Here is a 17,468-nt window from a genome sequence, read left to right as displayed (position 1 = left end):
TATCACCTACTTAGTGATATTAGTATGTTTTAAATATTTCATTCTAACAATAAACCAAATTCTAAAAAAGTAGTATTTATAACATGAATGGTCTTCATGAAATATTTTATATAGTGTTATACACTTGTTAAGTGTCCAGAAAATAATTGTAGAGGTGTGCTTGTTAGATAATAAAAAACAAAGATGTCATAGTACGCCCACCTGAATACATTCTGCATCTAATTTGGAACACTTTTGAATATTTATTGGGTACAAATCAACAGGTTACCCACTGTACTCCAGATGCCCGCCACCATTGTAAAAGATCCATGTGCATGAACCAACCACCCATATGAGGCAGAATGAAACAAGTGCTATGAGAAGAGAAAGAAGAAATAAGGAATTCTCACAGACACAGAAAAATGTGAGTAAGCTTCTTTTATCCCAGGTACTTTACTGTTCATTCATTCATACATTTGCACTCATAGGCCTTGTAACAGTAGTGATCTGGCAGAGGAATGTTTGGGCATTAGTCTTCCATTTGTACATATAATCCCCATTCCTCCAAAAATTGCAAAAGATAGGTTTCATCTTCTTCCAGTGACTTGTCTAGAGCCTGTTCCTCATAGAGTCTAGACAAAAGGCCCTCTTCTGTGAGCTCCTTGTACTCAGGATACTCACAGTCTTCTGAGTCATGTTCAAAGCTAGATAATGAAGGTATACACAGCCTGCCAGTCTGAGGGTCCCAATCGACAAGTGTAGTTGATAGTTCTTCCTCTGGCCCTTCTTCCACATCCACGTACTCCTGTGGCCGGTGGTCTAAGTCTTTGAGCTGAGGGGTATATGAATACAGCAGTGTTTGTGGATCTGTGACTGCCAAAGCTGCTTGTTGCTCAAATAATTTTCCTTGGAGGAACACCTCCTGCAGACTGAGCGCCTGATCTCCAGGCCCCACACAAATGTCAGTAGTTCTTACATCATATTCATATTCAATGACTGTTCTAGCTGTGGGTGTTGTTCCGCTGAGTGACTCTTGCTGGGTTAGGGAAGACCCTTTGGTGTATTTCTCAGAGTCACAGAAAATGTCCATCAGATGTGAAGCATACCCTAAGCGCTTCACCTCCATTTCTTCCTGCTGGGGCTCCTGGTCCTCGCTGGGCTCATTCAGGTCTGATGCATCATTGTTTTTTTCCATTACACTTATATCCTTTTGAGAAATTTTAGAATCCTCCAAAATATTGAGGGTGATAAAGTTAATCACAATTTTTTCAGCAGGTACAAAGAATCTTTTGTCAAATTCATTTCCATAAATCAAAATCTATAAAGAGAGAAGAGAATGTTTTTCACCTTTTCACTTTAGAGAGACATTGAAAACAGCTGTTAAGCAGAATTTATACTGTCATCAGATAGCTTTAAGGATCTATTCTTACCACCTCATGGAAGTGAAAGTTATGCTTAGAATACACAAAAACCTCATTCACGTGGAGGGAAGAGACCCAAGATATACAAAATGTATATTGAAGTGGAAAGTGATTCACTGGGTGGGTGTCTGTCCAAGTCAAAGAGCAGGGCATGACTGCTCCCTCCTCTACCTGGCCGAGGAGCTATTTAATTTCTTGAGCCTTGATTTTTAATTTTTCAAAATTAGAATCTGTCATGTGAGAGGTGGTGAGGACTGAGTGAGACCGAGTTTCTGAAATTGCTTTGCCAGTTATAATTTACTATGTATTTGCTAATCAGCTGTGATTACCTGGGCTCCCAGCCCTGTTTTAGATATACTCCAGTTGTGAAATGTGGATGGGCATGAACACCAGATGTAAAAAGGGAGATAAGCATACAAGTAAGAATGATTTTACTTACTCCCCCATACACCGTTCTTATTATGCTATAATAAAGCCAAAAATGAAATCCATTTTCCAATTTACAGCAGGTAGGGAAATTCTAAATCATGTCAGAAAAACTTGTTTTGGATTAAAATTTTGCTGGGGAATGTGGCAGATGTCTGTTTAGACTGCCAATGAGGAGTTATGTTACAATCCTCATTGTCTATCCTGTGATAGACAATGCTTTCATTTAACATAAAATAGGTCCTTTGGCTTCATTTAACATAAAATAGGTCCTTTGGCTTCATTCTTTTACAATTTCTTTTGATCTCAAAAAGTCACATGTGGTCAATTCTGTGAATTTTCCTCCCAGGACAGGTCTCCCTATGCCTATAAAAAGCTAACTCCAAGACCTAAATGCAGGCTGCTTAATGGAAAAAATTTTAAGTCGAACTAACAGGAATATGTGTATGCATCATGTACATGTGAACATATTCTAATTCCCAAAGAAACTGTTATGGTTAAAATATTCCCAGCCTTTCAAAACCCTTCAGCGCTTGGTCCAGAAGCATAAGTTTTACTCCTCTTACTTTCTTGTGAATGATTAAATAATGGCCATATTTTGCCTAAATGTGTTTCTATTCCATGTCTTTGTCTCCATCCTAAATCCCACTCTCCTCTTTTGGAAAACTGCCAGTCTCCTAGGTGCTTTACTTGTTTCTAGTCTCACTTCCCCTAAAGTTGTCTTAGATCCAGTATCCATTTGTATCTAAAACATAATATCGACCATTACACTCCTAATGTAAAACCCTATGGAGATTTTTCTTTGCCAACAGAATAAAGCCCACCGCACACTCCTTAGAATAACAGCCCAATTCTCCTGTTACTTGGCCTACCCACTCTCCAGTCTCGTCTTTCATAGCTCCTCATCACCTCATGACTCAGCGATATTATGTGGTTTACTAAACACCTACCCACCTTTGCTCCTGTTGTTTCTATGCCTACAATAGCTGCCCCTACTCTTACTCACGTTTCATAACTAAGCCCAGGGATGAAACTTCTCCTGCTCCTGCATGTGGGGTTTCAGTGCTTGCCCTAGATCCTCAGCCTCCCTAGTACCTGTTTTCACCTTAGCCTTCACGTATCATTTTGAAATTCTCATCCCCAACTAGACTTGAACCTCTGTAGGGCATGGATCATGACTTATCTTGTATCCTAAGACTTCATCTAATCTGGTCATTAAATATAAAATCTTTGTCAAAGCTAAAGAATCTTTCCCTTTGGTCACGTTAGTGAGTTAATCTAGTAGAGAAAGTGTCTTTTAATTCATCAATTCTTTAATTTTAAACTCATTCTGCCTGTAAAAGGAACAGTATCTACTCTAGACTCTCCTTTTCTATCTTCCTGGAAGTGTGTTATTACAATGACTCCTGCCACACTAAGCACTCACCAAATTTGCTGGGTGTTTCTCTTTGCCAACATGGATATATCTGTACATGGAGAAGCCCATCACAAAAAAAATAAACACGATAACAGATGTGGGCAAAACATACCAGAAGATGATTTTAATCTTCAGTGCTGATGTTTGATCTGTGAAAACAACAACAAAAAAGGAGCAGGGTAGATACTGTGATTTGATGGGAAAACAATGGCAATGTCTAGACTCCGGGGGCAGATCACTGACATTTAGAAATTCAGTTTTCTCACTTATAAATTGAGAAGCTTGAGCTAAAAACGTTATAAGGGCGCTGAGAATTTTATTCTCTCTGACAGCAGGTGGTCTTAAGGAATTATCTAACTCATCTCAAATCTTTATAGTAAGGATGTGTTAACAACCCAAGTCAGCAGATATTCCAACATTTAATGTCTGGCCATGGGATTTATGTTGGTTGTTATATTTGAAGGCAAATGTGTCTGAAATTAAGGCAACTCGCAGCACTTTAAACCAAAAGACAAAATCCTCTTGTGAGGATACCACTAAGTACCTCCACTTTTCCATGCCACTCATTTAACTCAATTCTTTCCATATATTCAGTAGAGGACAGGAATCCATGGTGTCACCTTTTATGTGACTAACAGAACTATCCGCGCAGGTTGCCCAGACCTTCCGGGTAGGTCTGGAGGTTGGGGATGTGAGTAGGGAGGTAGTTGAGCTGGCGTATGCTGAGGATTCCAGGTCCTGTTGTGCTGTAGGTTCATGATGAGTAAAAGTCCACAGGGAATGAAAAAACCTGTGAATAGTTTTACAAAAAGTAGTCCTATCCCACCATTGATCAGAGTATATAATTGATGAGCAGAGCTCATTGTGACAGACCTGTATTTGTTAAGCTCCTTTGGGGTACCTGGAAGTTGTGATGATTAATTTTATATGTCAATTTGGCTAGGCCACAGTACCCAGATTTTGGTCAAACATTATCCTAGATATTTCCATGAAGGCATTTTTTTAATATTAGGTTAACATTTAAATGATCAGACTTGAGTATAGCAGATTCCTAGGTATTGGGGAGGAGGGGGTCCATCTGTTCCCCTACCCCAAACAATTCCTGGAAAGCACAACTGTCATCAGGTTCCACATAGAAAGGTGCCAACACCATAGTGCAATCATTGCAGGTGGCTGAGCATCACTTGCCCCTGCTTTAAGGCTACAACTCAGTCTAGTCCTCTTAAAACAATCCCTGGTCCCTGGACTTAACTTGCCCTAATTAAAAAGAGCCATTACAACATTGACTAGTGGCATTTAGTGTACATTAGCATGTGTTGGCTACAAGAAACCTAATAAATTATACCTGTATTTTAGGGACTGGAGACTGGCACTGTAGACAAAAAGTTTTTGAGACTATTCTTTAAAAGTTTTTTAAAGAATAGTCTCAAAAAAAAAAAAATACTGATGTTTTAAAAAAGTAGATCGTCATAGCAATGTCTTCCTGGAAAGGTATATGGGATGATCTAACAGCGGGACATCAGGTCAGAACCTGAAATGGTGCCTCCTCGTTCCTTTGCTACCTTTCCTAGACTAGTTAGAAGGTCGCTCCATCTGCTTACTGGGAAAGATTTAATTTAATCTGATCTCCATTTGCTATAGCTCTGCCAACTGCTAAAATGACTTCCATTGGAAATTCATTCCTACCATTTGGCCACTGATCCAGCTGTTAGTAAACACAGCACTTTTTCCAAATACAAAAATGATTTCTTCAATCTGTTTTGTTTTGCCTTTTGTTTGCTTAGCATTTTAGTTTTATTTGAATGTGGGAGGAAGCCCTTCATTTTAAAGGGAAAGGTATGATAAGGATAGAGATGAAAAAATAAGGCTTTTCACTTTTGACATGTACTCACAAAGTTCCCTTTTTATTCTTCGAGACAGTTTCATCATGAAATGTGAGAGGGAAGAGGAAAAAAGGGTCCTGTCATCATACCTGTCCCATAGCTGGTGATAGAATGAAAGTTTGTGGGAAAAGGCTGTAACCCTGGTCTTAGGCCAGCACATTTGTAAGAGAAACAGAAGACTAGTGGGTGAAGAGCCATTCAATGAAGGTAAACTTTAGAGTTTATTTACAATTTTCAGGTTTTGAGTATAAGGTCCTCTCACCCTGGGGGAGTGGGGAACATAAACAAATAACAAGCTTTTAACTCTATGTCTTCTAACAGGAAGGAGAATCTTCACCCACAGTTCCTTGGCAGCCAAGTTCAGAAAACATGAGAAGGAGACAAATAAAAGGAAGGAGAGAGTAGTAACTGTAAGAATTAGGCAGTAATTACTGATTTGCGGATCCCAGGCCCTCGCGTAGTCACTGATATCTGAACACGACTTGTGGAGCTTGTAATTTGTGTTCCTGAGCGGGAGCAAAGGATTGTGTCTTAAAGTGTTTTTAGGATACTACTTAGTTTCTAGCAATAAAATTGTCTGAGGTTCTTGAAGACCACAGAATGTCTACTGAACAGATTGATGATAATTTTAAAGAGGAAAAAAGATGTGTGTGAAAACTCCTAATTGTTATTTCCCAAGGCAGAAGCTTGTTGACAGCAAATGCCAGGACCTGTGCTGAGAGTTCCCTAAGGGGGTGAAAACACTCCCTCATGTCGGCAGAGGCCCAGGCTGCTCAATGCATATCTGGTGATGGTTGTTTCTGCCTTTGCCTCAACCTGTTTCGGGGGGAAATGGATTTGCCAATAGTTTGTCTACAGTGCCACACTTCTTTCTAGTTTTATCAGATTTCTTTCTTCAGAGCGGCTGAGATATTTTTAAGCTTACCTTTCAAAGTATTGACACACTGCTTCTCGGAAGGCTGAGCAAGGCGAGGTGGCCCTGGGACGAACGACTCCACGTGGATGCAGTACAGCGTGTCCGGCTCCAGCCAGCTGAGCATAAGTGTGTGGTTGGTCACACACAGGGACCACTAGGTTAGGGAATTGCAGACAGCAGTTAGAGGCAAAGGTTTCCAGTACCACCCCAGACAAATAACTCTATAAGGAAACAAAAGACCGAGACACCATTAAATCCTTTACTGTCATTGCGAGCTCTCTGTTCAGCAACATCTTTAAAATACCTTTTCCTTCAGCTCCGTGGAGCATGGTCCAGAACTGGAATTCTGGGAACAATGCTAAATAATAACATGGGGATGGTTTTTCTGTTCAACCGTGCCCTGTGTTCTTGTTAACATTTTTCTCTTTCTCGGAGAGTGACGGACGGATGTTACGCAAATAAAAGCTCTCCATCAAAGTGAGATGGACAGCCACGCCAATGGCAATGTCACACCCTATTAGCAGAGAGTTTCTGTAAAGGAAATCTAAAGAATGTTCTTTAAGTGTCTACATATTGGCCTCCATTGTGTCTTGGATGGCATCCCTTCTGAATATCAAATCTTTCCATTTTCACGTGCAGAGAATTAAAGCATCGGGGTTTTTTGTTCCAACATTAACTACAAAATTGGCACTGATTATAAGCCCCCATTCCATTTCAGGCTTACCGTTCTGTTTGATTTAGTATTATATACGGACACATTATACTTCAGATTAGAGTATATTTGTTGCATGGAAATAGAACTTTCTTCTGGATTTTTCTTCCACTTCTCTGGAGCCGTTAGAACAATAGAAATGGATTTCTCACCAGGAGTCAAAGCCACCGCTGGAGGGCCAATCTGTGCTTAAAGGAGAGAGGAGGAGGAATTATGATCAAATCTAGAAATCACTTAGGATAAAACTACAATATAATCTTGCTGGGATCAAAGCTCTGAAGCCCACCTCCCTTGTTTGAGATGCCTCAGATGCTCTAAGGTGGGCCCAAGTCATGCCAAATCTTGAAACAATCATTTCAGACACCCTGACACAACGTTAAAACAGTAAATTGAGATGATGTGTGTACTTAGTTCCTAGTCACATGGATAAAGAGTACTTGAGGATGGTAAATACAATGAAAACTGTTTATAACTGTCCTGTGACTTGAAAAGTTGGTTGTAAATAACAATATATAAATGGCAAAAATCAGACATGGAGAAATGAAGCATGGCTAAAGAACAGAGGTTAGCAAAGTTTTGCCATAAAGGTCCAGAAAGTAAATATTTTAGGCTTTGCAGGCCATATGATCTCTGTTGCAACTATTATTTATATAAATGTAAAAACCATTCTTAGCTTTTGGCCTGCAGGAGAACAGAAAGGGGGGTGGTTGCTGCCTTTGGTCTGAGGACATACTTTGATGACTTCTGATCTAGCAGGGCACTAAGGAAATAACTCCAGCTTTGGGACCTAAGGAAACCTTGTAAATTTCATTATGGCAGCTCTATGCGTGTCCTCTATGCCAAGTCAGCTACAGATCAGGGGATGGAATCATTAAAAAGCAAATACCACAAAGATGTTGCCTTAATTCCAAGTTACACCTAGAAATTACATCATCCTACTACCAAGTTTATAATAAGAAAAGACTTAGTTTGGTGATCAGAACAATCTTTAATCAATCTCGTGGACATATAGCAATGGTTTACAAAACAACAACATTTAAAAAAATCTGTTAGTTGTTCCTCAAATTACACAGTTTCCACTAAATAATAACATAAAACTAAAAATTTAATAATATTGGCATCTAGCATCAATTTTGGATCTGAGAGAGATCTTAGAGGTCCCTTGGCCAAAGCTTTCATTCTAAAGATGAGATGTGGATCCAGCGATGAGAAGCACCTTAGGCTGGTCACTCCACCAGCTGATGGACAGAGTGAAGAACAGAGCCAAGCAGAGTACTGGCCTCTCAGGCAAGGCTCTCTATGAGGCTGAGACTGCTAAGACTAGGTGGTCGGATGAACTTGATACCAATATGTGTTTAACAGACAACTGTGTTACTTACTTTCTAAAAAAGGATAGAATCGTCCAGTTTCTGCCCATTTGGAACAATTCGTTCCCCAAATGGCCTTAACTTTCCCATAATATTGATGTTCATAGTCAGAAGTTTCAGCAGAGAGATCACAGTAGGTCCTACTGATGTTTCTGCATTCAGATTTATTCAGCCATTTCTTTTGCCCATATCTGCTGAGAAGGAAACTGAATTAATAATAAGGTGCCCTCTGTGCTTTACAATAGGAAAAAACCAGTCATTATACACAACTGAATGGAACCTAAGACCTTCTCTTCAGAACAACAAAAGTGCCTGTCATTGAGATAAAAAAGAATCTACTTTTGCTGCTGGCAATTTTTATCATTAGTTGTCAGGAACATGAGTCAGAGTTTCTGTAATCACCTCTCTTTTCTGTGAATTATAATGTGGATAGTACATTTTGAAAGCATGTATTTTATTATTATTCTTAGGCTACAGGAAAATATTTACATATCGTGTAATCAATTCTTCTAGTAATTATCTATGTAAGTTTTCATCCACCATGCATACAAAGGTCAGTTTGATGGACTGTTTTAAGAAAAATCAGTCATTTTCTTTCTTAGAAGAAAAATGACCTTCGCTACAAAATTTAAAAATCTACTTGCCATCAAGGGTTTAGGGAAAATTCACTAGGTTGAAGTATATACCAAGATCTACATTTTCGGTAATTATAGGATGATGATAATGATGATATTTAACTAGGTTGTTCACATAGATTTTTTCCTTTCTTTTATTAAAAACACAACACTCATAGTAAACAGGAAGGAGGAAATAGTTTTAGCACTCTTTAGAGGGGAGAGACTGAGGTATAGAGTTTAAGTGACACAGGATGAGCTGATGAAAGAGAGAGGGCTGCATGGGAGGCTACTGAAAGGATTAAAGCAGGGGTGTTGCTTTTAGAAAGATAACTCTGGCGGTAGCATGGAGAATAGAATGGGGTAGGAGTTGCAACCTGGAGAGGAGTTGAGAGGATACTGCAGTAGTCCAGGTAAAAGATGTAGGTGGCTTGGACAAAGACACTGGCAGTGGAACCGATAATAGGACAAAAGGAAGAAATATTAGGACAGCACTTAGTGATTCAGTGCATGTAAATGATGAGTGAAATGAAGGGTTACTTAAGGATGATGTCTCTTTCTGTCTAGGATGGGTGAAATGGGTGAGACAACATTTACCAAGATAAACACAGAAAAGGAGTGGGTTTGGGAAATGGAGAGAGGACAGTAGAAGGAAGGAAAGATAAGGAGTTCAATTGACATGTTGAGCTTGAGGTATGTAAAAGAATTTCAAATGCAGATGCTCATAGACACGGGCTCAGGAGAGAAGTGTGGGTGGGAGGTAGTGATTTCAAAATCAATGGCATATAACTGCTAATTGAAGGCGTAGGCATGAATGAAATTATCCATGGAGACAATGCAAAGCCTAGGATAAAATTTCAAGAGCATCGGGATTTAAGGGTTGAATACAAAGTATACTTAGAAATAGCAGCTAAAGAGAAAAGGAAAAACAGATATCACAAAAGTCAAGAGAAGAGAATATCTTGAGAAGGAGGAAATGTCAATTTTATCAAGTGCTGCCAAAGCTTAAGGGTATCATCCCTTTTCAGAATAGAGCAGCAGAATCCTGAAAGTAAATGTCTCCTGTTTCATAAGTACTATACCTGCCACAAGACATTAGAAAAACTATAGTCAGGTCTTGTTGACCAACTTCTCCATCCAAGCTATCACCATTGCCTAAGGGCTTTCAAACTTTTTCTGACTGTGAGCCACAGAAAGAAATATATTTACAATGTGACACAGATTACAAAAACATACATATATATAACATACTAAAGCAAAGTTTTTATAATACTTAATTTTTACCAAATGCCATGTGTTCAGTTATCTTCCATTCTATTCCATTTCATACCATTCTAGTCCTTTCCATTAAAAATAATGCTAGTTATGTCCCTCAAAATTGATTTCATGGCCCATCAACAGGTCTTGACTTATATTTTGAAAAACATTGGCATTGCCTATTTGACCCTCCCTCTGCAAACTTCCTCAGACTGACAATGGCAGGCAGCTTCCCACGACAGATGTCGATGAAGGAGAAAATTCTCTTTACTGGGTTCTGTACAAAATGCTTTGTAAGTCTGACAAGTTCATAGACATGAATCATTCAACAAATACTCCAGTAATGATGTTTATGCATGGCAAAAAGTCATGAGGGACCCTCAGTGATCTCTGATTGTTTTCTGGTGATGGCAGGAAACATTTATCAAGTGCCTATTGCGAGTCTGCCAGTACTTACTATTTGCATGCTTTATCTCATTAATCTTCATAAAACTCCCTAGAAGGCAGGTGCTATGATTTTCATCCCATTTTACATATGAAGAAACTGAGGCTAAGATGAAGGAAACTGCTCAAGTTCATACGACTAATAAAAGGTGTATCTGGGATTTGAACCACTTTCTGATGCCAAAGCTTGTACTTTTCTGCATAAAATTCTTTTGGCAGATACAATTTAAACTTTTGTTGAAATTTCATCTTTTACTTGGAAATAAACTTCATTCGAAAGTATGATGTGTCACCTGCCCAAGGTTAGCTGGCTAGGTTCGCAGCCTGGCTATGAACCCAGGGCTGTGCGACTATGAGCTGAACTTGGAGCCCTGTCCATGAAATACGCCTCCCTGCATTCCTGTCACCTCCCACATGCACTGGCATGTAAGAACTCTGCGGCAACCCACAGGCACCGGCATGTAAGAACTCTGATGTGGCAAGTTTGTTTTTAAATATTCTTTTTCGAAAGTTGCACAACCTAAATTGTCTGCTGTCACAGAGCAGTGATGAATCTGCTCATTAAAAAAAAATCCTTTTGTGAATCATGTAGACATATAAAGGACCGAACAAGCTCTTTGCTCCACCTAATGGAAAAGGAGGCATGCACATACTCATGAGCCATTTCTGTTTGCACAGTGATATCTTCTTTCCTAAAACCCCAGATCTTGGGAAACTCTGCAAAAATGACAATGAAGTTCTAGGTAAATGAAATCATTGTGAATAGCAGCTGAAGTCTTTCACTGCCTTCGGTGGTCAGAATTTTTTCGCAAACACAAAAATAACTTTATTCTTTTTTTTTTGTAAATGTGGTATATTTTTTAAAAACTCAAACAATTAGAACAATATAACCAAGAGGGAAATAAATAACTCTAAAATCCATTACCCTGAAACATTTGGTATACATGATTCTGCACATCTCATTATGTTTACAGATAACTGGAAAGATAATTAGATAGCTGAATATATTGATAAAAACTAGATTATACCATACATATGGTTTTAATAAAAGTCATAACTATAACTTGATTTGAACTTTAATATAAAAAATAAATTAGAATGAAATTACAGGAATTGCTATAGTTCAAATGTTTCATCACAAGATATTAGTTTCTAAAATTTTTAAATGATTTTTTGAAAAATATTGAGTCTAGTTATTAAGTATTTACATTTTAGATCACATTTAATAATTTCCTGCTATGAAAATCAGTACACTTATAGTTTTTTCCCACCTTCTGATTTATTATATTTTTGTTTAGGTTCAAACATTTACAAAAGTTTGATAACCATATTTTCCATCACTATTTAGCCTTAGTTCTCCATTTAGATAGTTTCAATGCATGCTACTAGTCTTTGGCCATAGTCGTGTCATTACTAAGTTCTTTATTTAGGTTAATCTTTTCCTCTCTGTCAGGTAGATATTATCTTTAGTTAGTGGTTCTCTCCTGCCCCCGAAGAAGCTGTCAGGGGAATGATATCCCCAATTTCCACCTGCTTGAAAATATATCTGTTGAACTTGATAAGAGTCTCAGGCCACGCCTATTTTCCCTTAGAAGATGCACTGAGTGCTGCCAGGTGGAAAACACTCCATCCCCTATCTCCTGGCCCAACCTGAGTCTTGCTTTTGCTATGATGGTCAGAAATCATTTCATGAGTGAGGGTTTGTCACACGCCAGCTGACTGAATCATTTGCTGGGAGCCTGCCATCCTCGGGTGTTGGACTGCAGGAGGCTGATGTGGCTCAGGGCCTGTTTGTGAAGTCATGACCTCCCTGGACTGCCTCCTCCCTCCTGCCTCCATCCAACTCTAGGTTTCCTCCTGGGCTGTGACTGGGTCTCAACAATGAATGTGTCACTTAAACGTGATTTCTCTTTCGGCTCCTCCTTCTCTGACTTTCTGTGGCTCCAAACAGGCGCTCCATGGGGACATGTCCTCAATTTCTAGTGGCAGAAACCCTTAGATTCCACATCCTCAGATTGTTGGGTTAGCGTCTTAGTCCTATGACATTTATTCTTGGGAAATTATTTTCTATTGTTGGAGTTTGAGAAGGTATAGTTTTGCTTTCAGCTTCTGCGATTCTTTCCTAGAGATTTCACAGTATTTGGTTGGTACGCTTCACAGTCTGTGGTTGGGGTTGTGATTATTTCCTTTGTTGCTTTGAAGGTGGGCATTTTCCATATGATTTATATTCTTTCTTCCTTGCAATGAGTTTTGAAGGAGGAGTGGAAAGTAAAAATTTCCAGTCACTACTCTCTTTAAGAGGTTGCACAGAATTCTGCACTCGGTTTCACTTAAAAATGCCTATAATTCCAATAAGTTTGGACATTTCAGGGATGATGGATTTCCTTGTTTGCTCAGCCACAGAAAAACATTTTGATTAACCTCTTTTCTCCATTTAAGTAACTTCTCCTTGCCTAAGCAGCCAATGTTCCTGTCTCTATGAAGAAATTGTTTTCTAATTTAATCTAACAAAACATAACAAGAAAATTTAACATGAAATATTTAAAACTTTTTTCAAATACTTATTTAATACAAAAGATGGTTTACCTTCACACAATTAATAGGAGTCTGAATCTTGTGTTTATAAATTGACAAAAGAAAAAGAACTAACTTACATGAAATACAGCACGGTGTAAGTAACTTCCACTGCTAGTAGGCCCTCTGGTGGTCTCCATTGTAAGATATTCTTCATGTTGATGGATGAGAAGGTGATATTTGTAGGCTTAGGCAAACCACCAGACACACAGGGGGCTGAAAAGGAGTAGAAAGAAATCGAGGTCTTAGTGGAGAAAAAGGAAAGCATAACCTTATTGCTTTCTCTAGATATGGCCTTCCAGTACTCATGCCCTGTATATTTCCTCCCAGACAGAACCAGAGCTGACACTGTGACTCACTTCAACCAATAGAATGTGGCAAAAGAGACTCTAGGACTATGCCTTAAGAAAGCCTGGCTGCTTCCACTTTTGCCTTTTGGAAGCCCTGAGCTGCCATGTAAAAATTGGGCTATACTGTTGGAGATACCATGTCGAAAGGCCATGTGACAAGGGAGAGGTTCAGTTGTCCCAGCTAAGCCCAGCCTTCCAACCAAGGGGCCAGAGTCAGGCCCTGTGGATATTCCAGCCCCACCAACCATGAACTAAGCTGCATGAGAGACTTCGAATGAGACCAGTATAAGAACCATACAGCCAAGCCTCAGTTAACCCTCAGAATTGTGAGAAAAAATAAAGTGGTTGTTTTAAACCACTAAGTTTTGGGGTAGTTTGCTATGAACCAGTAGATAACTAAAACAATCCCTTTATTACATATAGAAATAAAATTTAGGACACATGCCCCTGAAAGGCCAGAGTTTTGGAGCCTGGAGTTGGGGTTAGCTTTATTCAAGTATCTGTAAAACACTAATTAGAAGAGAAAACATTGAAAGAACACAATTTATTTAATTCAACACTGGTGAGTTCACATAACTGTGCTTTAAGAAAAACTGTATCCTAGAGGATCATTTTGTAAAAATCCTCTGAAGAGAAATGATAAAGAATTGAGAAACTATCAAAATATTAGAAAAGGACAAAAAGAATGTGAAGAGCAGTTTCTTATAAAAGAAAACGGGTGATCCTTGAATTCAAATAAATGAAAAAAATTCAATGATAACATGTAAGAATAAAAATATTCATTTAAACCATTGGAGAGATCACAAAATACCGAGTAATAAACAATCAGATTTTATGAACTTATCCTAGCATAAATTGCATATTCTAGTTAATGAACTTAGAAAAATATCAAATTTCAATACTAAAAATCAAACTTCGGAAATAAAATTTAAATAAGTCACTGAAGGCTGGTCAATTCTTGGCTAAAGTCCCATAATTCTTATGTATGTTAGCTAGGACTCATGTCAGAGAAAAGAATTAGCTTTATGCTTGTGGTAATCCGTAGCTAAGATTAGCTCTATACAATGTATTATAATTCCACACGTCAAATGAAAAGAAAGAAAAAATTATTTACTTTGGAAATAAACTTTGTAATATGACCCTGATGCTAGATCGAAATAATCTCGACATGTGACAGAGAAACCAAAATATAGGCAGTTGAATGTGTGTTTATGTGTGTGTATGAGTGTGCGTGTGTGCATGTACTATAGTTATAATGACTCCTACTTTTAACTTTGATATTTTAAAAAATATCTCAGTATTATTTTTAAGAAAAAAGTTAAATTCTCAAAGAGAAGCACTATCAATTGATCACTGTGTGGGTATATGTGCAGTAGGAGTAAGGAGATCTCATAAAGATATCCTGCTCAATGTCTGCCTCTGATTTCTATTCTTCTCTTTGGAACCATACAATATCAACTGGTACTGGCTTTTTCTGGAAATTATATACAGTAAATAATAATCAGTAGTCCAATACTGCTCTGTACTAGCACCAGGTTCTAAATTTTAATCAGATATTTGAGGATGAAACAGAGAACATGGGAAAGTGGCACCATGAAGCATAGTATTTCTCAACCCTTCAAAAGTAAGGAACACTTATAACATAAAAAATTCCAAGGATCTTTCCACCTCTAAAATGCAGTAGTTCCACATGTTTAGATGACACTAACATGTAAAGAGTGGTTATCATCTTGTAAGAGCTAAAATTGAGATGGACCGTGAATTATCATATCGCAGATGTTAGCTGATAAGGAAGTAGAATATTCTGGTTTGTGGCAATTTGAGGTTGGAGATATAAAACACTAGTTATCCTAGATAATATAGTCCAGGCATATTTTCTATGTTTAATCTATACAAATTTTTATCTTCTACAACCCTGGTTTCTGTTCATATTTTCATATAATTAAACAATCGACAAAACTCTCAAGATGCCTAAAACATACCCTAAAAAGTTTAAGAAATAACTTAGAATAAAAAAATGGATTGCTCATCTCAATTTAATTTAATTTGAATTTCTTGGTCACCTCCATGACGAAACAAAGCAATTTTGCTTTTCTGAAATGCACTATACTTTGGAATCTGCTGTCAATCATTAATGTTCATTGACTCAATAGACATTTTGTTTAATGTTTTGTAATTTTTAAAATAATCCTCTAGAAGCCCTATGCCAATTATCAAAATGTTACCAAACTGTGGTAATAATAGGTTAAATAAAGGGAATTAATAAGGTAACAATAATATTAAAACATTAAGCAATTTTTCTATCATGCCATTTTGAAAAGAAAATATATTTCATCATAAATGTTGTGAAATGTGTACATTATGAGTAAATTATACATATCACCACATCTACATTATGAGTAAATTATATGTATCACCAACATTTTGATAGCCGGCCTCCAAGTTGGCTTTCAGTAATCCCTTCCTCCTGGCATTTGCAGCCTGTATGAGTCCCTTCCCACATGGTATCTGGGTTGGTCTGTGTGAACATAGCATATGACAGAAGTAATGGTACAACATTTCAAGATTAGGTTATAAAAGACACTGTGGCTTCTATTTTGCTTTCCCTCTCTTGGATCATTTACTCTGGGGGAAGCCAGTTGCCTTATTGTGAGCAACCCTATGTGACGAGTAACTGAGGCTCTCAATAGCCCGTGAAGAATTGAATGACACTTCCTGCCAAGAGACATCTTGGTGAGCTTAGAAGTGGATCCTTCAGATGACTGCAGCCCTAGCTGACTCCCTGACTACACTCTCATGACAGACCCTGAGCCAGAACCCCCTAAGCCATCATTAAACTCCTAACCTTCAGAAACTGTGTGAGGTAATTAATATTTGTTGCATTAAGCCGCTACGTTTTGAGGTAATTTGTTACACAGCAATAGATAACTAATACAACAAAGATTCTAAAAATGATAAAAAATAAGAGAGATTAATTACTGAAAACAAGCAAATTAAACTGGAAGAAGAAAAATATGGTCCCCTCCATTCCCAATGCTGTAAATGACTCCTGCTTAACAACAACGAAATGTTCTTTTTAATAGGTCAATTTTATCTCTATAAAAAAATTAAAAATCCATTGAGAAGACTGGAAACTTATTAGCCTTTTAATAGCAAGTGAAGATCATGGGAAGAATTTTTTCAATTTTTTTTTAAAAAAGATTAATGATTAGTTAAGCTCATTGTAAATATACTGGCAAGGATTCAGAGTAGTAAACAGCTTTAATAAAAATAAATTTTAAAAAGGATGTTGTTTTGTACACTATTTCTGGCGAAAGACTATCCCAGCCTTTAGTCTTGCACATTATTCATTTAGATTGACATTATCTTTTTGATTGCACAGGCAGAAAAACTATCAGTTTAGAATCATCCCCTTGTTAATAAATCAAAGTATCATCCAGGGGCAGCCCAACCATGAAAAAGAAGGTCACGTTGTGGTATCAGCCCATCTCTATACCTCCCCAGGACACAAAATATTTCTTTTTTATGACATAATTGCTAGTTTCTAAGCAAATTAAGCCAAGTAGTCCTTTCTTGACATCTTGTCTCTCTGCCTGTAGAAATTTTACTTCCAGAAGTGGATATTTATCAATCGTTGGGGTTTGATAGTGATTTCTTTATCTGTATCAGTTATAATTTTTGTTAGTTATGGAATTTTAATGATTTGTATTCGATCAATGGAAATAGATGGTTCTTACTATGGTGAGGTCTGACCTTTCTACAAAGAAGAGTTTTAAAGACTGCTTGCTCCTTTGGATTAGTTCTGGTTTCATTGGGACATGAGTGGTCTCTAGGTATAATTAAAAATAATGTTGAGAGTGGGAACCATTCGTGACAGGCTAAGAGATTCTATTTTAATAATAGATATGCAAATAAAACTCGCTATCTATAGGGGAGAAAAGATTGGATGGGGCAAGAATAGAACTGGAGAGACCAGTAACACCATAATTACAGCAGCCCTAGTGAAGAAGGCTGAGCTTGCACCCAGATAGATGCTGGCCGTGGATATGGAGATGGGTGGGCAGCTCGGAGCTCTATTTTCAAAGTAGAAACAACAGGAGCTTCTGAT

At 37.9% G+C, this 17,468-nt stretch overlaps 1 protein-coding gene across 1 annotated transcript in view; it reads right to left on the bottom strand.

Moving 5' to 3' along the window:
- Positions 1-428: 428 nt before the first annotated feature.
- The window catches only part of IL20RA (interleukin 20 receptor subunit alpha), a 35,126-nt gene continuing 18,086 nt past the window's right edge, over positions 429-17,468 (bottom strand). Inside the window, exons 2-7 of the mRNA XM_011356165.2 lie at positions 13,091-13,226; positions 8,134-8,312; positions 6,767-6,942; positions 6,052-6,196; positions 3,253-3,392; positions 429-1,297 (exon numbers count right to left, since the gene is read on the bottom strand). Coding sequence (XP_011354467.2) covers positions 509-1,297; positions 3,253-3,392; positions 6,052-6,196; positions 6,767-6,942; positions 8,134-8,312; positions 13,091-13,226 — 1,565 coding nt within the window. The 3' untranslated portion in view covers positions 429-508. The remainder of the gene's footprint in view (positions 1,298-3,252; positions 3,393-6,051; positions 6,197-6,766; positions 6,943-8,133; positions 8,313-13,090; positions 13,227-17,468) is intronic.

The sequence above is a fragment of the Pteropus vampyrus genome, unplaced genomic scaffold (genome assembly GCF_000151845.1).
Source record: "Pteropus vampyrus isolate Shadow unplaced genomic scaffold, Pvam_2.0 Scaffold24, whole genome shotgun sequence".
Lineage (NCBI taxonomy): Eukaryota > Metazoa > Chordata > Mammalia > Chiroptera > Pteropodidae > Pteropus > Pteropus vampyrus.
Note: the sequence above shows the minus strand (reverse complement) of the source record. Positions and strands in the feature narration are given on the sequence as shown.